Source organism: Marmota flaviventris, chromosome 3 (assembly GCF_047511675.1).
Source record: "Marmota flaviventris isolate mMarFla1 chromosome 3, mMarFla1.hap1, whole genome shotgun sequence".
NCBI lineage: Eukaryota > Metazoa > Chordata > Mammalia > Rodentia > Sciuridae > Marmota > Marmota flaviventris.
The window spans coordinates 11,164,083-11,185,117 of NC_092500.1; the positions used below are offsets into that span (position 1 = coordinate 11,164,083).

The 21,035-nt window shown below is 61.0% G+C and overlaps 1 protein-coding gene across 1 annotated transcript; it reads left to right on the forward strand.

Annotated features, from left to right (window-relative positions):
- Positions 1-6,909: 6,909 nt before the first annotated feature.
- On the forward strand, positions 6,910-18,742 carry Ift27 (intraflagellar transport 27). The gene is made up of 7 exons (XM_027938382.2): positions 6,910-7,335; positions 12,132-12,208; positions 12,447-12,506; positions 13,454-13,513; positions 15,291-15,408; positions 16,236-16,345; positions 18,524-18,742. Exons 1-7 carry the CDS (start codon positions 7,302-7,304, stop codon positions 18,620-18,622), a joined length of 558 nt encoding a protein of 185 aa, XP_027794183.1. The 5' UTR covers positions 6,910-7,301; the 3' UTR covers positions 18,623-18,742.
- Positions 18,743-21,035: the final 2,293 nt, after the last annotated feature.

The following is a 21,035-nucleotide window of genomic DNA, read 5'->3' on the forward strand; positions in this document are numbered from 1 at the left end:
CTTGTTCGCCCCACTTTACAGATAATGAAACAGAGGCCCAGCAAGTTCATCGGCTCTCCTAAGGTCCCTAGCCCGTCACAAGCAGACTTGGGTTTGGAGCGAGATTTGAACTCTGCTCCTGGTCTCACAGGTGACGAGCCCTCGCAGTGGTGTGCCACTAGACGCCTTCTGTTGAGCCTCAGTTTCCTCTCTGAAAATGGGCTTGCCTGCCAAAGAGGCTTGGAAGAACAGGAAAGAGCCACTGGCGAGGCGAAGGGCAGGTCCGAGGGACAGTGTCCCCAACCTGGCCTCTCTCTTCAGCTCTGCGTATCCCAAAATGGTTTTGCAAATTTGTGGAATTAGAAAAATCTTTCCCAGGACACTAGATGGGGGTTACTGAGTGGCCCATAGACACGTGCTGCTGCAGTCAGACTCGGAACCCAGATCTGCTGACCCCGAGGCCCGCCCTCCTGTCCCTCTGCCACCTGAGAGCCAGGTGCTCTAGCATGGAGCTCACAGCCCTGGGTTGTGGTAAGTCGGGCATCACGGGCCACCCCACGTCTCGCCAGCTCCCCTTCTAGAGCAGGGAGGGGGCCTGTTGTCGAAGCCACAGGGGGCCCAGAGGTGGCCTGGAGGCCTGTCCAGTCGGTCCCTGGGGAACACGCTCAGGCAGCTGACTTCCCCTCGGTCCCCTCAGGAAAGGCTCAACTTCCTCCTCTGAGCTTCTAGCAGGTCTTTTTATGACCCGTTTGAAAGCCACCAATTCCCAGTTCATGAATGCCACCTCCAGGTGTTAACAAGACACGTTTAGAGGAGGGGACAGGGGACCTGAGTCCATCACACCAGGACTCTGCTCGCCAGGGAGCCCTGGAGGGAAGAAGGAGCCCCCGGGGACCTTCCCCAACGACTCTGGAGAAGGCTGGAGAGCAGGGCTGCCTGGGCTCCGGGCCACAGCTGCTACCGATGCCTGCGCCTCCGTTTCCTCCTGCACAAGGGACAGCCACAGGCCCCACGTCGTGGGGTTACCAAGGGCTTCGGTGCCTACCTCGGGTCCGACACATACTAAGTGCACCCCGTCCCCTGTTCCTGAAGCCTGGGAGCTCACCCTTTGGCCATGAGTGACCTTTGACGCAGATTTAGGGTGACGGTTTGCAGGAGACGATGGAACAAATGGAAGGTACGGGAACAAGAGTTGGGGGGGGGCTATTTTCAGGGGAGGTTTGGGGAAGGCAGGACCCAGGGACGTCTCTCTTGGAGAGCTGGTGGGGGCTTGAGCAGATGTGGACACAGAAGACCCTGAGCCGGCGGGGCCCAGAGCGGGCGGCAGAGGCCCTGAACCAGGCCGCTGGTCTGGCAGGGCCGGGGGCTGCTCCCCTCCCCAAGGGCCCGAGGCCGAGCAGGGAGGGGGCGCAGGGCCCGAGCAGGGAGGTGCACTGAGCAGGGTCAAAACACTGCCCAGGACGGAGCCAGGCAGAAGGTGGGGAGGTGCCTGAGCAGAGACCTCGCCACGCAGACGGCTGTTTGGGGACGAAGACAACACTTACAGTTCCCTGGTCTGCTGTGCTCTGACGTCCAGCCCGTGACAGCTGAACCCTACCTGCCCTCGGTGTCCTCTCTTGGAAAATAGGATCCCGACTGTGAAGGGGGTCGTGAAGGTGACATGACACCATCTCATGACCTGGCCCGGCTGGGCCGAGCCCTGGGGTCTGCAGACACTGACTGTGACCACCGGGGGCTTTGTTTGAGCACCACCAGCTTCAAACAGTGATTCTTCCAGAGATCAGTCTGAAGTACAGCAATTTGGATCCGTATTTGTGGAACACCTACTCTCCGCGGGGACAGACACCGGGTGAGGGGATGTGACGCTGTAAGGAGACAGGATCCCTAGCAGCAGTGAGAGAGCGCTCCATCTCCCCCTCCCACGACTTGGGTGGAGACATGTGCTGGCCAGACATTCAACCCTCATCTCAACCCCAGGACAAAGGATGGATTAGTGCTCCCATTCCATGTGGGAAGAAACTGAAACAGAGAGGTGTGGTGAGCTGCCCAAGGTCACACAGGTAGGATTAGAGTCCGAAGGCTTTGGCTCTAGAACCTATTCCTTAACCAGTAGGCACTCTGCCAGTAACCAGAGATGCGGTCACTGCCTTCATGACACATACGGGGCACACAGAGTGGGTGATATTTGAGCTGAGAAAAGCATATTAAGACTTCAGTGGGTTTAAAGGGGACAGAAGGGGCAAAGGCCCTGAGGCAGAATAGGCAGGTCAGGTTTGCAGGTCCCAGGGAGCCTGCTGCCTGCGCACAGAGAGTGGCACAGAGTGGTGGGAACACCTCCTTCCCCCGCCACCCACTGGCAACCCCACGAGGAAGGCGGACTTCACCCCAAGGCCAGGAGGGAGACTGGGATTTTGGGTGGAAATGTGAAAAGATTTAGAGAGATCCTGCTCTGGAATAGAACAACTCAGCCATAATAAAATAACAAAGGGCACTTTGTGTGCTGGGCATGGGGTCCCCCAAAAGCAAAATGCAGAGGGGGATGTGCAGCTTGGCTCTGTGAGGGAAGGAGAAGAAACCTAGGTTATTGGGGTTCTTTCTTTCTTTGGTACTGGAGGTGGAACAGGTGGGTGCCCTACCACTAGGCTGCATCCTTGGTCTTTTTCAATTTTTATTTTGAGACTCACTAAGTTACTGAGGCTGGCCTCAAACTTTCGATCCTCCTGCCTCAGCCTCCTTAGCAACTGGGATCATAGGCGTCGCCATCACACCCAGCCTGGGCTGTTAAGGCTTTAGGGGGCTGGGGACAAGCTCAAATGGGCCCAGGCAGTTGCAGGAGGGCCAGTCTGGGGAGGGCTTTTTGTCCTCTGGCTCCAGGGTCTTATGTAGGTAGGGGCTGGAAAGGGGGAAGGGATGTGGAGCACCAGGGAGCAGCCTCATTTGCCTCAGTAGCATCTGGCTTGGTTCAGGCTGAGCTGCGGGAGTCATTTGTCCCATTCTCAAGCCCCGTGACACAAGCTTTATGCACAGAGTGCAGAAAAGGACCAGGGAGGGACATCAGCAGGCTCTGGGCCGGGACCGGAGCACGTCCTCCCAGGGCCATGCTCAGGTGAGTTACCGGCCCTCTGCCAACTTCCCAGTTCTCTACTGGCCGAGCCAATGGGCAGGAGATGCTAAACACGGAATGTTCTGGAAAAGCAACTCTTGGCTTCCTGCGACGATCCCCGGGGTCTCTGAAAAGATGATTTCCTCAGCCTTGAATAAAAGCAGATGCAAAATAAATCCAAAGGGCTGCGGCCCTGGGCGCTCTCCTGCCTCCGTCCTTTTCCCGGCTGCTGCTGCCCCCTGCTGACGGGATCCGCGCACGGCAGTGTCCGCCCTGGGCCAGGGCTCCGGCCACTTTGCATTCCAGGCACACGGAAGGTGAGTCAGTCTCCAGCTCTCTGCCCTTTAGCGAAATGGCCACGGCCAAGCACTGTATGGGCAGAGACGAAAACGCCCAGGCCCAGGAGAATGGGGGCAAAGCGACAGCAGGGTCACGTCCAGCACCGCGCTCCAGAGGTGACCCGGTGCCCTGTGGCAAACTGTAAAGCAGAACTCGCGCCCCACCCACCACCCCAGGCTCTCGGGACCTGAGGGCTGTAAATCAGGGCTTCCCAGAAGAGCTGGGGCCTTTCCCACAGTCCCCCTCCCCAGGCCTCTTCTTTACCCAAAGGACTGATCTCTGACCAAGAAAGCTGCTGCCCCCCCTGGAAGTGGTGGCCCTCCTGGGGCCAAGCAGAGGGAGGACTCTGGCTGTGGCCGTGAGGTGGCGGGAGGACCTGGGCCCTGCAGTGGCCGTCACAGGCCCAGGCTTGGAATATGGCCATGTCACTGGGACCAAGCCGCAGCTCCTGCGCCTACTGCTGCCAGGCTGTCGGGAGTTGCCGACCCGCGGTGATGGTCCCCGGAGCCCAAGCCGCTTGTCAGCAGCTGTCTCTGCCCCACTTACCCGAAGCCCTGGCTCAGTTCAGCCCACCTTCCTCAGCCTGCCCGGCTTCCTCTTGGCCATCGCGGGCGGCGTGCTCCTTGAGGCACAGGGATCCAGTGTCCTCTCCGGTCCGAGTTTTGTTGTGACGTCCCACGTTTCTCTTCCTTTCTTGACCAGAGGTCACAGCCCCCGACCGTGTCGGCCATCAGCCATCTCCACGGCTGCTCGAGTGCTTCCAATCTAAGTTCATTGCCGAACATCAAGGGCCGGGGATTTCACAGAAAAGCCCTGATTCCTGGCCCCTCTAAAAAAGCCAGTGTCCTGCAATCCAGGCCCACATCCCCACGCGGGCCACACAGGCCGGAGCGAGGCCGGCAACCCGCGGCGCTCACTTCAGTGGCCCCGGCACCAGCCCAGCGCCCGGCCAGGAGAGGCTTGTGGATGAACCTGGAGTAGAAAACAAGGGTCAGAGGCCTGGGCTGGGTTCCCGTCCTGGTTCTGGCCGACTTGTCGCGTGACTCGGGCTCTCTCCTGCCCTCAGTGTCCTTGCCTGTTCAATTACAGTAGTAACCTCCACTTGCCAGAGTTGTGACGTCAAACGAGAGGATGTGAAGGGCTTGGCACGTGCCTGGCATGTAATGCTCAATCAGAGGGAGTTATGACTGCAGAACCCGGGGAACCTTGGCCCTCTAGGAGGAGGGGAAGTGCCAGAGTGTCGGGGGAGGCATGCTGGGTGGACACACTACCCACGTTCAAGTCCCAGCCCCCTTGGCATGAAGGTGACCTCCTGTGGGCCTTAGCCTCCCCACCTATCCAACGATACAGGCCTCGCGGGGGGGTTGGGGGAGTGTCGGTTTTGATTGTGACTATTAGATTAATTAGCTCTTGACCACCCTTGGAGGCTCACAGTGCATTCTTGGCAAACGTCACAGCTGTGGCTACTGGAGCTCGGTGGGGGAGGGGGCAGGAATTGCTCAGGAGCCCTCCCTGCTCCAAAACTCTCAGACCATCTTAAACCCCGTGGCTTTCAGTCACGCAGCTGTCATCAAGAATGCACAGAAGACCCTGGGGACAATTTTCTCTCTCTGGAAATATCCAAATGCCCCTACAATGGCGCTGACACCAAAAGGGAGGAGTGGGTATGACCAGGAGGACGGGCCCTGGAGGGAGGAGTCACCCTCACCCCCTTGCAGAGAAGGGGCTAAGGGCAGGGCCCCAGAGGCGGTCCTCAGGGGGAGCCCAGGGTGTCACTACCCCAGCTGCCTCTGGAGGGTGGTGCACTCAGGAAGTGAGGGGGTCACTGGCAGAACAGGCTGTCCTGGAGGAGGGCAGAGCCGGGGACCAGGCAGCAGCGCTCTGCTCACCCAGGGTTGGGGGTCTGAGAGGAACTAGCATGAAGAAAAGCAGGAACGGGTCTCAGGAAAGAAAATGCCAACGTGTGCTGTGCTTCAACCCTGCACCCAGGGCTGGACCCTTCGTGGCCATGTGTGTGTGTGTGTGTGTGTGCCCAACACGTGTGTGTGTGCGCGCACACACACACACACACACACACTCAGCTATCTGCAAGCTAACTGGGGGCAGCAGGCATCCACACCCATGGGCTGTCCTTCCCTTTCAGCATTGGCCATTCAAGGGCCGGGGGCCCAGGGAGAGTGAGAACGAGTGGTGGATGATACAGGGAATCTGTCCAGGTCAGTTCCTCCTCACTCATCACTGGGCGATGACCTGGTGCACACCTCTGGTGTCCTGAAGCTCACATGCTTTCTCTCTCATCCCCACCTCCCACCCCCACCAGGTGGGTTCTAACTTGGCCCATCTGTAGAGGCTCAGGGGTGACTTGGTCTCTGTCCACCAGATGGCAAAGCAACTCCCCCAGGAAGGTCAGCTAATATTTAGAGCCTTCCTGCATGGCCAGCAGCATGGTGGACTGCACCCTCTCATGCAACATTGGGCATGGGGTGCATTCTCCAGGGAAGAAAGGGACTAAGGAAAGTCCAAGTTCAAATCCCTGGGAGACCCTGCTCCCCTCTGCAAAGTCCACACGTTCTCCCTTCTGTTCACAGGCATCGCTTTAAAAATTTTCGTATTTTACATTTTTATTTTTTGGTTTGCATTTATTTTTAATGATAAAGAATAACATAAAATTACACATATTCACGGGGCGCCCTGTGCGGTTTCCATGCAGGTCTGCGTACATTGTGCAATGCTAAACCAGGGTGAACGCACCTCTCTCTCTGTTTCTTTATGGTAAGAACTTTCACACCCTTTCCTCTAGCTTTCTGAAGGCGCAGGGCATTGTCCGCACGGGCTGTATCCGCCCACTGTGCTGCAGCGCAACAGAACTTCCCGCTCCCAGTCGGGCAACAGCGAGGCACTCACTGATCTCCACCTTTCCCCACTCCTCCCTCCCCTGTTTCAGATTTTAAGGCGCATAACATGCTTGGGCTTTAAAAACGGGGCTGCTCTTCGGGATGCGGGGCGAGGACCGGATTTGTGGCTGCGCGACCGCTCTCCGCGGAACGCGGGAAACCGACCAGCAGCAAGAACCAAAGCAAAGCCCGGCTCCCGCCACTGCGGCTTCGTCTACTGCGCAGGCGCCGCTCCAGACTACCGCAAGCCGACGGGCCCCTCTTGGACGAAACCATTTCCAGGAGGCAGGGGAGTGTGACGAATCCCCAGGCCTCACGAACATAGTCCAAGCCACCCTCTGGCCAATCAGAAAGTTTCTTTTATCACCGCTTCTGCTACTCACGTTGAAGCTGCTTTTCCCGTGACGCTTCTGCGCGGGAGCGGGAGATGACAGTGATTGACATCATTTAAAACCACTTGCCAAGCGACGTGAAGTGGAAGAACAGATACCGCTGCGAATTGTCTCTCTAGAAAAGAAGGTAAGCCCCGCCCCTTCCTCCTACTGGGTCTCAGCTGGACATTGGGGGTGGGAGCTTTTGGCAGCAGCCAATCGGGGGCCGCCTGGAGGAGGGGGCGGGGCAGCGGACGGTGGTTGCCAAGCGAGGGCTTTTCGCTTGGTGCTTGGGACCCGGGGGTCGTCGAGTGTGTTTGTCCCCGACTCCACGGCCGCGGCCTGAGCAGAGGGGCAGCGGGATCCTCATCGTCCCGCCTGCTCTTGTCATACTGCCCCGATCCGGGACCCCTCTGGAGTCCTGCTCCCTCCCACCCTAGCTCTCGGTCTCCCAGCCCCGCCCAGGAGGTCCAGGCCCCATCCCGCCGGGTCCCCACCGGGCCACGGGCACAGGGGACCAGCCCTCCCCGCTTCCACCGCCCAGACCGCGAAACCCACCCTCCGACGCCTCTAGCAGCTGCTCTTCACTCCGGGTCGGTGGTAGTGGTGGTTACCATGGTGAAGCTGGCAGCCAAATGCATCCTGGCAGGTGAGTCTGGAAACCCGCGCCGACTTCCGCGGTCTCCGGAGTCCGCGGGCTTCGTAATTCTCCGGGAGCGTTGGTTCACGTGAAGTGTCCACCCTCTCCCCGTGGCGGCGGCTGCGATTCCGACAGAGCAGATTCCGTCGGGCGGGGAAGAATTCTCTTTCTGAGCCCCTGCTCCCTGCCCTTCCGACTCCGCCTTCGCCCGCTGACCTGTACTCCGGAGGCGCAGACAATCAGGCTAAGCAAACCCTCGGCGCTTCAACTAAACATTTGCTGTACCTCAAAGTTAGGAATCACTGACTTTGGTATTCTTCACACATAGGATTATTTTCCTGATCCCACTCCTCTGGTAAGAGGGCTAGGAAAGAGGGCTTACAGTACAGGGGGCAGAGTGTGCAGAGGCACCTGTTAGTTGACTACCTGCCGCCCACTTTCAGGAGGATATAAACATTGAGTCCCAGCAAAGCAGGAATCTGTGTTTCATTGACTGACCTACAAACAGCGAGCAAAAATGCCCGGAACATAGTAGGTACTCAATAAATACTTGTAGAATGAATGGATCTGTGGCAGTCACATTGTAGTGTTTTCCCTGAATCGGTCTGCACGTTTAGGAAGCAGTTGCTTAGATTATATGTTGGTAGAGGCAGAACACGTGCGTTTTACTGAGTCCTTGCTGTACGCCAGACACGTGTTTTCCCTTCAATCCTGTCTCTGTAGCACCCTCGGGTAGGTTCTGATTTTCCCTGATCTTACCTAGCGAAGGTCATACCCAGGATTTCCACACCCAAGTCCCTGAAGGAGTGTGACTGTTGAGACCCGTGACCTTGCAGGCCTCCCTAAGAAGTGGTGAGAAATTCTGTGAAGAAAAGATTCCTTTTGACTCCTCTCTCTCAGGCTGGAAGTAGAGGATAGTATATTTAATGACTTTCTAACTTGAAAATAAAAGGGTCACACAGAAAGATGACTGACAGCAGTGATTCAGATCAGACTGGAGCAAAAGAAACCAATGGTTCCCCAGAGACTCTAGTGCCCAGAGCGCCAGGGGAGGCGATGTTGGATAACAAAAGCCTTCTGGCTGCTCTCTTCCTGGCGGCCGGCATGTTGGACTGTTTCCTTAAGCTTCAGTCTCTCATGGATAAGGTGGGACTGTTTTTTTTTTTTTTCCCCCTAAAGTTAGATTTAAAAGAACAACAACAAAACAAAATAACAAAACAAAACAACAACGGCCTTTCTCTCTCTCTGAGTGATGTTTCTCATTCTTTTTTAATTGAGCTTCCTTCCTGGAGCTGGCTCCTGACTGCTGCTTGCGTGGGGCACTGCGCTAGACCCTCATTACTGGCCTCACTGAGTCCTCACAGCAACCCCATGGGCTTGGTACTTCTGTGGTTCTCATTGACAGATGAGGCAAATGAGGCTCAGAGAGGGGAGACCACTTGCCCTGAGTCACACAGCCAGCAGCAGCAGAGCTGCATGGTTCAGAGCCTGGGTCCAGACCCAGGGCTTTGTTCGTACCCAGGCTACACTGGGCTGAGGCTTGTTCCTTGTAGCCCTTCTTTCCCCCAACTCTCTTGGGTACCTGTTTCACCTGATTGCAGTCATGACCAGGTCAGTGGCCCCTGAACTCCGCCTGGCCCAGTGTCTGCAGCCTTCTTTCAAGGGCTCAAGGGCATCTCTTCTCGGAAGTCTCCAGGGACCACAGACCTCAGCCCAGTGCATCAGCTTGCCATGGCAGCACCCCCAGATCCTCACAGCACCCCTCACCGGTTTTATTTTTACTTTCACCCCTTGTAGGCCCACATTTTTTGGTCTCACAAAACTAGTCGTCAAGGGACCTAATATTCACTCAACAGATATTTATTGAACATCTACTATGTGTGAGTCACCACGCAAAGTGCAGTGGGAAGGCAAAGGTGGGTCAGCCGGCCCCACACTCCAGGAGGGGCTGAGGAGGGCAGAGGTTGTGCCACGACACAGACTGCCTTTGAGTGCAGGCGCCGGCCAAGTACCTCAGAACACAGTGCTGCTTGCTCTGTTCAGACGGAGAGGGGGAACCACCCTTGACACTTATCTATAATTTATTTGGTTAAAACAAATAGCCATCACCATACGTAGGCACCATGTATATGAATTCATTAAATCTCCTTAACGGTCTATGACGTGGGTGTTGTTATCTGATCTACAGATGTAGCAACTATGGCGGGAGAGGTTAAGTGACTGACCTGACGTCACCCAGCTAGTATGTGATGGAGCCTGAGTCTGCCACTAAATACTGTGGGTCACTGTGCCCTTAAGTGCCATGGGACTCCGCTTGTCCTGGGTGTGGGAGGATCGTCGTGCCTCGCTGGAAGGTAGTCCTGACGTCAGGTGCTACTGCACTGAGCCAGGGCACCACCTGCTGAAGACAAGGAGGAGAGGTGACCTCAGGCCAGAGAGGAAGCCACCAGCTAGCCTTTCCTGGAGGGAGCGGCAGACCTGGACTTGGGTGGGCAGGAGTGGCCTTGAGGGATGCGAGGGACCAGAGAACAGGCGTGGAGAGAGCAGTTCCTATGGAAGGGGCCGTTGGAAGGAATTGGAAGGGACCTTGGGGCGGGGGGCGGCTCGGTGGCGGAGCCCCCGCCCAGCACGCACAAGGCCCGGGGTTGGGTTCCCAGCCCACAGAAAGAAAGGAGGAAGAGCCACAGAGAAATCCTGTGAAGGACCCGCCTGTCGGGCCAGGCCGGGCCGGAGCGAGGAAGACCAGGGCGGGAGGCCCTTGGGCAGCACTACCACCCACGGCCGGCCGTCACGAACAGCGTGGCCTTTAGTGGGAGATTTTATAATGGGCCTGTTCCTCAGATGGGGGCCGGAGAAGCTGGAGGACCCGGGCCGTGGACCCCGGGCTGCTGGAAACCCAGAGACGGACCCCTGAGCTGGGAGGCGGCCTCCGAGGAGGGGCTGCCGGCTGACCGGGCACCCAGGAGTCACCAGCATCAGGTCACTGGGCCCGTCCCCCACGCGAAAGAGCTCTGCCCTGCGTCAGGGCCGGAGCAACCGAACCAGCTCCAGACTGCCCGCGGGGTCTGCGCTGACCACCCCTGGAACCCGGGACCGCCCGAGCGGGGTCCAGGTGGGAACAGAAGGTGCTCCAGGCGAGGGTCCGCCACACAGTGGTTGCATCTGGGAGGCGGAGGAGCAGCCTGTGTGGGTCACCAAGGCCAGGGGACAGGCTCGGGAAGAAGGGACACTTCAGGCTGCCCCGCCCTCCAAGACATGAAGGACAAGCGCTGAAGAGAGGCCCCTGGGCCTGGCAGTTAGGAGGTCGGTGGCCTGGCATCCCATCCTGCGGGCTCAGTCCTGCCGCCCACCTGGTCCTCCGGGCTTAGCCATTGGCCCCCGGGAGGCCCCCACGCTGACCGGCCGCTGGCTGGACCCCGATGCTCCTCAGACGCTCTGTCCGGGAGGGCGCTGGCCATGCTGCTGCTCTGTGTGCTCCCCGCCTCCTCGAGCCCACCCCGAGGCCTCCCCTGAGTGCTGGTGACTGGCCGACGGCCAGAGACGGTCTGTGGGGAGTCCACAGCAGGAAGAGCCACTTCCCAACTGGATTCAGGAGCAGAAGTGGAGTCGGAGGGTGTCCGCATCAAGGTGCAAGGGAGGAAAGTGACGTGCTCTGGGACAGGTGGGGGCCCGTGGCAGTCCAGGCTGTGGCGTCCAGGTGTCCTGGAGGGCTGCGCTGATGGACCGGGCCTGGAGGAGGGAGCACGGTGTTGGAACCCTAGGCAGGTCACCCAGCTTCTCTGAGCCTCAGTGTCTTCCTCTGTCGGGTGAGGTGGATGCTGCAGGGCACCGGGTGGGAAGGAAGGAATGCGTGTGCCTGGGTCCATGAGGGGAGCGCAGGGCAGGTCGGTCCCAGCTAAGAAGTGGCAGATGGGAAAGCCAGCCCTGAGCAGCGCTCCACTCGCAGGCGCAGAGCTCACGGCAGGAAAGGCCACGAGAAGTCATGATCGTCTCAGAAGAGAAGATCCGGGTGGGAAAGACGAGCGTCGAGGAGCTGGGCGAGCAGTGTGGCTGTGGAGGGGCGGCGGAGGTACAGCCAGGAGCCCAGAGGGGCAAGTCAGAGGGACAGGTGCCCCGGACATTTTGCTGAGGGTCGGGAAGCAGAGACCGGTCCTGTCAGGGCTGGAGTCTGCCCACAGGACACCTGGCGTCACAGGAGGCCGGGCGGGCGTGGGCAGAGGGGCATACAGGCGGCACGAGGAGCGCTGGGCTCTGGAGAGGTTCAGACTGCAGGCTAGGAACCGCGACAGGGACTGACCCGCGGAGCAGTGGCCACCGCTGCAGGCGGGTTGTGGAGAGGCCCGGAAGGTGCCCGCCAGGGTGGGCTGCAGGGTGTCCCTCGGCAGTGGCTTCCAGGACGGTAACGCAGCTCGGGCCTCTTGATCCCCAATGCGCACCAGGTCCAGGAGTCCCCTGGGCTCCAGTCGCCCGCTCTCTGCTCCTCCAGAGGGACTTCCGTGTGAATTCAAGTTGGAAAGTGACGGGTTCCCCGGGTGTGTCTCACTGGAGGACAGTGACTTCTGGGCCGGGGCCTTCTGTCCCCTCCTGGGCCGTTCTTTGGGATGAGAGCGTCCTTAGCCGCACGGAGAGGAGCCCCGGCCCTCTTGGGTCTCGAAGCTGGTCGCATCGTCTCGTTGCCCTGCCTGGGGCCTCGCGGGCTCCCTGAGAGCCGAGGACTTTTGCCCTGGAAACTCGGTGCAGTTCTGGGGCAGGGGTCCTCAGTTCTGATGGGACCCGAGTGACACTTCTCCTCTGCTCTGGCTCAGGAGACCCGACGGTGGGCAAGACGGCCCTGGCGCAGCTCTTCCGCAGCGATGGGGTGCACTTCCAGAACTACACCCTGGTGAGCAGGGGCCCACAGCCCAGGGAGCGGCCTGCAGAGAGGCCTGCCAGAGGACAGCACGCCACCCCCACCAGCAGCTCGCTCGTGGGCAGGGAGGAGGGGCCGACTCCTGTACTCGTGGCCCTTCTCCTCCGGGGCACAAGCACCCGGCGGGGGACGTCCCCCCGTGTGGGGTTCTTGGGTCTTCCTGCATCTCCACGGGGCCCCTGACGCCCATGTCCTGGGTCTTCCTTGGCAGACAGCAGGGGTGGATTTGGTGGTGAAGACGGTGCCAGTTCCCGACACCGGCGACAGTGTGGTAAGTGGCACCCCCCGCCCGGGGGCACCGGGCTCCTCCTGTGGGCCACACTGACCAGTGTGGGACCAGTACAGGGACTGGGCCCAGATTCACCTGAGCATCAGGGACCCGATCAGGGGACGCAGAAATTGTTCGAGAGGGACCGAGGGGTTGGAGTACTGGGGAACCCGCCTCCCCAGAGGAGCTGGCTGCCCAGGGTCCCTCCTCAGCAGTCCCAAGGCTCTTGAAGTTCAACGGCAAGAGGTCGTTTGTGTCCCTTCCTGGCAGGAGGGTTTGTAGCTCTCCAGATTCTTAAAGAGACCCGTGAGCCAAAAAGAAAACCAGGGAGCAGTCCTGCGCTTCCTGGTGCAGGTGACGTGGCGCCCGCACCCACAGAGCAGGGGCCAGGGGTCAGAAGCTGGGGGAGGGGCTCCCACCTGGGCTGGGTGAGTGGACAGGTGGGAAGGGGCATCTGGTGCCCTCTGTCTGAGTGGCGCCTTGGCCATCCCAGTACGACGTCAGCCTGGCCTACTTTGAGCGCCTTCCCAGGTCTGCTCAGTGACCTCCTTTAGAAAGAGTTGTTTTAAGACTTGGAAATCAATTTGGTTAACAAAGTGCGCCATGACCTTTCGGAACCCAGAGCTCCTCGGCCTGGTTGGCATTCCGCTCTGCCAGGTGGGAGGCCAGCCTGTGCCCTGTATTTCTGCACTCGGGTCAGGAGGGCTGAGGCTCCCTGCAGACCATATGGGTGGGGTGGGGACCTGCCGCTGCCTCCCGGGGGCTCTGGAGTCCCTTCTCCCCGTTTCTCTCTGGCGCCCCGGGAAAGCGTGTATGAAACTTGTGTGCAGTGGGTACGTGCAGTTCGCCACCAAGCCCACCCTGCAGTGACGGGGTGACAGAGTGGCAGCAGTGCTCGAGGCCCATGGTTTCCCTCGTGCCCCTCGCTGGGACTTGCTTTCTGATTGCAGGAGCTCTTCATTTTTGACTCGGCCGGCAAGGAGCTGTTTTCTGAAATGCTGGATAAATTGGCAAGTAGCACGCGACCTCCTTCCTGGTCTCCTCCTCCACCCCCTCCTGCCACACCGTGTGCCCCTGAGGCCACTCCCACCCGAGTCTCAGCCCACCTCAGCCATCCTGAGGCTGCCCTGGCAAAACTCTGTACAGGGGCGAGTAGGAACGTTAGCCTGTGACGCCCCACCTGCTCTAGAGTGGCCAAGTGACCCCCGCCTGCTCTAGAGTGGCCGAGTGACACCGCGCCTGCTCTAGAGTGGCCGAGTGACGCCCCCCCCCCTGCTCTAGAGTGGCCGAGTGACATCCTGCCTACTCTAGAGTGACCAAGTTTCAAAGGCGCCAGAGCCCCTCCCCCAGCCTCCCCAAGAGCCCTCCTGAAGGGGGTGCTCTCAGCCACACATTTCCACCCCCTCTGGACAGAGGCTCCCCTTCCTGCCCTCCGTACACCCCACGTTCTGTGGTTGCTTGCCTCTGGGTCTCGCCGTGCCCACTAGCCGTCCCCCTGTCCTCCCAGGCCCCAGCTGGCTGTGCCCTCTACCCTGGGCCAGGTTGCCAACCCTGAGCCTGGACTCCTCCAGAGCCGCCTGCCTCCCCAGGAACAGCACGTTTTAATGGAAACTGTTTCCTCCCCTTTTTGTTGTGTAAGAGAAGTGGAGGCTGATGGGAGTTCCACGCAGGTCAACGTCGTGCGTTGATTCCTGATCCTTCCCAAACCCCCAACAAAAGAGGAGATGCCTGTGGCGAGTCAGGGTCACGGGTCCCGTAGTTCACAGCTCCCTCCCACCGGCCCTGGCTCCAGGCCACCCTTGGCTTCAGCCTGATGCCAGGCCTGTCTGGGCCCTCACTGAGGCCAGGGAAGGAAGGGTTCTTGGGTTGAAGCCACACTGAGTGTCTCCTGCATGCACACAGCGGAGGTCAGTGTGGCTCTAGTGAGAATCCATGATCTCACCCGGAGGACAGGCCCGTGGCCTTCAGGAGCCTCCAGGACCAGCATAGTGGGGAGGGGTCCCCAGAGCCAGTCCTGGGCTGACCTTCCAAGGACAGCTTGGAAAAAGGATTCTCCCTGTGTCTGGAAGCCTACTGACACCCCAGAAATAAACCAGAGGCTAATGGTGCAGGATGGCGGAGCCCACAGACTGCACAGAGCAGGTGTCCACACCCCGGTGGCAGGAAGCCCAGGACTCGAGCAGCCCCTGGAGCTGATGGCCCTCCAGAATGTCGCCCTGGCTCCTAAGTGGTGCGTATTAGGGCTGCTGCCGCCACAGCAGGAGGAGCAGGAAGCCTTGTCTGCATTTTGAAAGCCAGGCCTGAAGAAGGTGCAGACGGGCGCCCCGGGGCTGGCTAGTGTGGGCAGCGCACTCAGGCTTGCGAGGACAGGAGCGCGTCCGCCTGCAGGGAAGGCCCTCCAAGGACACCGGGAGAGCGGGCCAGAGAGGCCCATGGCGGGGAGCGCAGGCTCTGGGCAGAGGAAGGCCTCCGTCCCGCCCGGCCCTCTCCAAACTCAGATTCCTCAGCTGCAAGTGGGACCACCCACTCCAGCCCTGCGAGTCCAGAGTGTCACCTGGCCCACAGCCCCAGCCAAGCATGGCCTGCACCCTCCTCCCCCCCAGCCCTGCCAGCCCCTGGGCAGGCCTTCCTCCAACCCATGGGCACTGCGGCACCTCCATGGCTGTTCCTGGCCCACCCTGTGGCTTCTCACGCCCCTCACCCACCTCCCTGCCTGAAAGCCAGATCGGTCCAGCCTGGGAGTCCCTGTGGTGTTCCTGACCTGTGCCCATCCTGTCCCCCCTGCAGTGGGAGAGTCCCAACGTCCTGTGTCTGGTCTACGACGTGACCAACGAGCAGTCCTTCAACAGCTGTGGGAAGTGGCTGGAGAAGGTCCGGGCGCAGGCTCCAGGCACCACCCTGCCAGGTAGGACGGCAGCACCTGTCCTTAGCTCCAGAGCCTGAGGCCATCGCAGGGGTCGCTGTGGCACCGGACAGGGCCCCTGAGCTTTGGCCTGACAGCCCAGACTTGCTGCCTCTCAGCAGCCACGCCCGCCTCCCTCTCGGGGTCTGCACCGGGGGTGCCACCCTGCTGGCCACCAAGTCCTGGCGAGGCTCAAGATGATAGGGGGGAGGCACTGTAAGAGGAATTGATGTTTCCAGAAAGCCCACCCCGGGGAAGAAGGCCTCATTTCATCCTCTGTGTGGGGTGCAAGTGACATCCAAGTCCTGTTGTCACTTCTGAATGCCTTAAATCCGTTTACCTTGCTCCCTATGTGAGATCAACAAATTCTCCTCATTATAGACCAGGGAAAGCGGTCCCCAGAGACGGCTCGGAAATTAGCTGCAGCCGATGCAGCTGGGAACAGAGCTAAATTACCTCGGAGTCCCTGACTCAGAGCCCAGGCCCTGGATTAGTATTAATGACCATTTTAAAGTTTGCTCCATGCGCTAGGAATTACCGCAAGCGCACACATAAATGTGGCCTCGGCCTTCATGAGGCCTGCGGCCCTGAGGAGACAGGGACACAGGGACACAGGGACACGTGAAGCCTAGGAAAAACCCTGAGCCAACCACAAGTCAGAAGCAAAGCACCTTCACCCTCGGGGCAGCGCTGAAGACCCAGGCGCCTGCCACCCCTCACCCCGGGTCAGGCCGCTCTTTGGTGCCCGCGGACCGCACGCTGCCTCTTTGTCTCTGCTGCTGACCCCCAGCCTGCCACGGCTGAGGGTGCCACCTGTGTTCTCTGGGCAGGTGTCCTGGTGGGAAACAAGACAGACCTGGCTGGCAGGCGGGCAGTGGACTCGGCCCAGGCCCGGGCGTGGGCGCTGGGCCAGGGCCTGGAATGTTTTGAAACGTCCGTGGTGAGTATCACTTGCAGTGTTGCTGAGGCTGACGTGGCCTCTGCTAGAAGCGGCTTTCAAACGGCCACGTGTCCAGTGGCTAGGCCACCATCTGTGGTCTGGTTTGGGCTGATGTTCCCATTCCCAGCCCAGGATGTGTCCCATCCTTCTGGGCGCAGCCATGCTCGTCTGGCTGACCCGCGGGAACCTGCTGGTCCTTGGCTTCCCAGCACCCCTCTGTGTTTGAAATTTGAGGGCCAAAAAAATCAAAGTATTTCTTTAAACAAAACTTAAAACAACAGCAACAAAAAGAAGAGTCTTCATCACCAAGACACTGTTACAGGTCAACAAGAGCCACCTTCCCAGGCCACCTGCCCTCCCTGGTGGCGAGGGGGAGGGAACAGTGTTTGCTGAGGGCCTACTGTGTGCCGGGCATTTGCTGAGGGCCTACTGTGCGCTGGGCATGGTGCACACTCTGTGTGCAGGCATCACAGCAGGACAGCTGCTCCTGTCCCTCTTATGCCAGTGACATGCAGACTCAGGTCGTGGAGCTGCCCTGGCTGCACAGCTGACAGTGAAGGACCAGGACCAGGACTCGGGCTCAGGTGGCTGGAAAGCTCGGCCTTCGAGCAGGTGCTCCCGCTGCCTCCCAGAACCTGCTGGGGCTCTTGGGGACATAATTCTAGGCGAGCCTGGTTAAAGGTCCTGCTCTACCCAGCCCCCGTCAGCGTCCGCGCTCCAGAGTGAGGTTATGATCAGTCCTTTGACAAAGGGCTCCTGCCACTGGAGCCTCTTCATGCATTTGGAAAATGGTTCGATTTCCATCTATTTCCGGAGCATCCGTGTGTCTGCTGGGACTTGCGGCCCGGAATTCCTCACTTTTTATGCTGGGATCTCCCAAGGTCGTGCGTTGGAGAGCCCGGGACACGCCACAGACCTGGTTCCCTTTGGTCACTTCGGGCCTCCTGAGAGGCGGGCTCCTGGGGTGGGGACCTGGACGGAGGCCAGAGGCCAGCCCTGTGCCAGCCAACGGGGCCCTGCTCCCAGCCCCAGGCTGCCCATCTGTGGAATGCAGTGACCCCATCCAGAGCCACCACCTCCCTGACTTCTTTGCCCGTTGAGCTGGGGACACTTCACGGCCGTCACGAGGCTGCACTTCGCCCAGGGTGGTCTCCAGACAGGTTCTCATGCTTTAGCCACTGTCTGGGGCACAGTGGGTTCTTCCTTCTGGCGACTTATTTCTTAAAAATTAGAGACGTGCAGGCCACGCACAGCAAGAGCACGGTGGCCATGTAGCCCAAGTGGCCGCTGGCCCACCCTGAGAGCCCCTAATTCCCTCCCTTAGACACCACCCAGGGCGCGTCTTTAACTTCCCTGTTCCCCATAAAAATGTCCCCTGACCCTTGAGTCATGAGAAGCTCCTCATCTCAGCTGTCCCCTGCCTGGTCCTGCAAGGTGGGCAGGACCTTGACTGGGCGTCTCCCTGGCTGCAGGAGGGCAGAGGCAGGAGCCAGCAGGGCAGCGCGTTGCAGGGTGCCGGCTGAGGCTTGTGGACCTCAGAGATGCCCTCCCTGTCCCCATGGACGCACCGTCCACCCCTGACGGCCCCAGCACCGTCCTTCAGGGGCTCCCACCTGACCCACTGGCCTGGAGGTGGGAGCATGGCCACAGGTGCCACCTGACGGGAGGCAGTGCCAGTCATCCCACTGGCAGCCTGTCCTCCCTGGGCCACCAGAGCAGCCGGCCACCTCACCTGGCCTGGGGTCAGCTGGGTTACCTGGGCCTCAGGCTCTCCTGAAACCCTCCCCCTGACTGGGGGTGCAGGAGAGTGGCCTCCCCGGGAGCCCCCACCGCCCTGGCCACATTCTCCGCGAGGCCTCCCCTGTCCTCCCGCCGGGCGGCCGGGCTCTTCCTCCACAGCTGTTCTGCTCTGGCCTCTGGGCTCCTGTCACACGTGCAGCCAGGGTGGCCTTCAGGACAGGCTCCGTGGAAACGGGCCGAGGTCCAGGCCCTGCCCTGCCGTCTAAGTGGCGCGTGGCTGCCAGCAGACCCCCTCCCTGTGTCCCAGATCACTTGTAGAATCAGTGTGACAGTGGCCTCCCCTGATGGTGCCAGGTGGACGGGGCGGGACTCGGTGGCCCTGATGGCCCCCGCTGGAGCTGGGCAGGTGAGCGCGGCCTCAGCCCCCTGTCTCTGCAGAAGGAGATGGAGAGCTACGAGGCCCCCTTCCACTGCCTGGCCAAGCAGTTCCACCACCTGTACCGGGAGAGGGTGGACGCCTTCCACACCCTGGTGTGAGCGGCCGCCTGGGCCACCGTGGACCTGGCCGTGGCCTCTCCCTGGAGGACGAGCGGCGCTGGAGTTGCTCTGCGCCCCAGGACCTCAGGACAGCCGCAAATAAAACTAGGAGGAAGCGCAGCAGCCGCAGCTGTGTCCGTCCTTGGCCCGTCCGTCGGTCCTTCCCAGAGCAGCCCGGGAGCCCTGCCCCAGCCGGGGGTCACCAGCTGTTGGAGTGGGGCGTGGAGCGTCCTGTCCACCCTGCATGGCTGGGTGCCGAGGTCCCGAAGGGCCTTCCACCTGCAAACCCCACGGTGGCTTTGGGCACAGCCGGGACCCATGATGGCTGCAGTGGGGCCGGGGCCTGTCCCTGCTCTGACCTGCTCCTAGGGCTCCAGATGCCAGGGCTCCCTGAGGGGGCTTGTCCCTGACAGAGCAGTGTCCTCTGCTGGCCTCCCCCGGGCCTCGCCTGTGAAGGGCCCACCTGGCCCAGCTGCGGGGAACCCTGAGTGGCAAGAGCCTGGGGCGCGGCCTTTCCCTCATGGCCACCTGCTAGCGGGCCGGGCAGCTGTCCCCTCTGTACACAGCACCACAGCTCCATCCTGTCCCCACCCCAGATTCACCTTCCCAGACCCCCCTGCATCGCCTGCTGCGCTGGTGACACCCACAGAGGCCCCTGGCCGCCTTGGCCCCTGCCGTGGGCTATGGCTGTCCCCCCCCAGGCTCCACCCCTCTCCCCTCGGCCCCAGGCCTCTGCCCCGTGGGCACCGGCGGGGGTGGGCAGCCGGGTGCGTCCCGAGGGTGCGGGCAGTAATGGAAATTAACATGCTTCCTGGCCACGACCTGCCGTCTCCCTGGCCCAGCTCCTCGGGCTGACTTCGTCCCCAGGCGTGGGGTCTGGGCATCCACGCAGGGCGGCAGCAGCCGTGGGCCCCGCGGGCCGAGGGCGCCAGGGCCTCGCTCCCGCCCCCTCCTGCCGCCTCCTGGGCTCCGGGGCAGGTCAGCCCGCCTCAAGGTCCCTGGAGTGAAGTGAGGGCCCTCGGGACCTGTGACATCAGGCCGCGTCCTGTCACTCCTCAACGTGCCCCTATTGCTGCCACCCCAGTCTGTCCCAACCCCCCACCGAGTCACTGCTGAGGGCTGAGGAGGCGCTGGCATTGTCTCTGGCCCCGGTGACACCAGGCGCTGGCCTCCACTGGAAACCCTCAACACTCGACCAAGGGAACGTGGCAGGCAGCATTTCCTGTGACCCTGAGCTGCCCCCGGGGCCCAGGACTGTGGACAGAGTTGGTGCTGAGGAGCCGATGCCTCAAGGTCACACCCCGGCCAGGAGATGCCCGCCCCTGCCCTCCCACCCCTGTCCCTGTCAGAAGGTGGGCGCCTTGGCAGTGCCCCCCCCACCCGCCATCCTGCCGCCCGAGCCAGGCGGGGGAGGCCCCAGAGACCCTGCGGAGGACACTGCCAGGAAGCAGCCCTGGTGCTGTGCCCCGGCTGGACGCCACTGACCACAGGAGCTGGTGCCAGCTGCAGGTGGGCGAGGGTGACCTTGGGAGCTCACACGTCCCCTGGGGGAGCAGAGACAGGTGGCTCCACACAGGGCTTGTTGGGGACCACAAGGACAGGAGCCACAGCTGGACAGAGCAGCTTCCCGCCTGGGAAAGGGCAGGGCTGCCCCCTCCTGAGGGCCCCAGCAGCAGAGGCTCAGCCCCCCAACGACCAGACACCCCAATTCCCACAGGGGCTGCCGCAGACAGGGCCGGAGCAGAGCAGGCCGGGGGGAGGAGACCAGCTCCTGGAGTCCCACCCAGCGTGGCCTGCGCTTCAGGGACGGCTGGCCCACTGGTCAGGACCCAGGGTAGAGCAGGAGGCCATGGGCAACTAGAGCCAGGGACTGGCCTAGGTCTGGAGCCCACTGCGTTGAGATCCCTGCAGTGAACTGGTTCTACTGGTCAATGAATGACCAAGATCATTTCCAATAACAGATATGGAGCAGTGGTCGGTGGTGACGGGCGTGACTGGGTTGGATGGGACTGAGCGGGGCTGACAGCCCGTGATCATCCACGGGCAGCAAGGACAGAAAGTGCAAAGGTCCTGGGGCACCAACAGCAGCCAGCATCAAGGCCAACAAGGCCGGGCGTGGGGCCTGTTGTGTGCTGGGAGGGAGCGGGAGTCGGGGGGCCGTGGTGGAGGAGTCAGGGGCTGTGGTGGAGGATTCCGGTTTCCATCCTGAGGCAACGGGAAGCCAGCGTTGGACGGACCCCAGGGCTCTCTCCTCGTCGTGCCCAGCACTACACAGGGAGCCTAGTGAGTGGCCACTGACCACCGTCCTGTCCCCAGCGAGCCAACAGTGATGACGTGTGCCATCTGCGTGGCAGGCCCTGGTCCAGCTGGGGCATTTGCCACCGAGACAAGGATCCCTGCCCTCTGGGGCTGA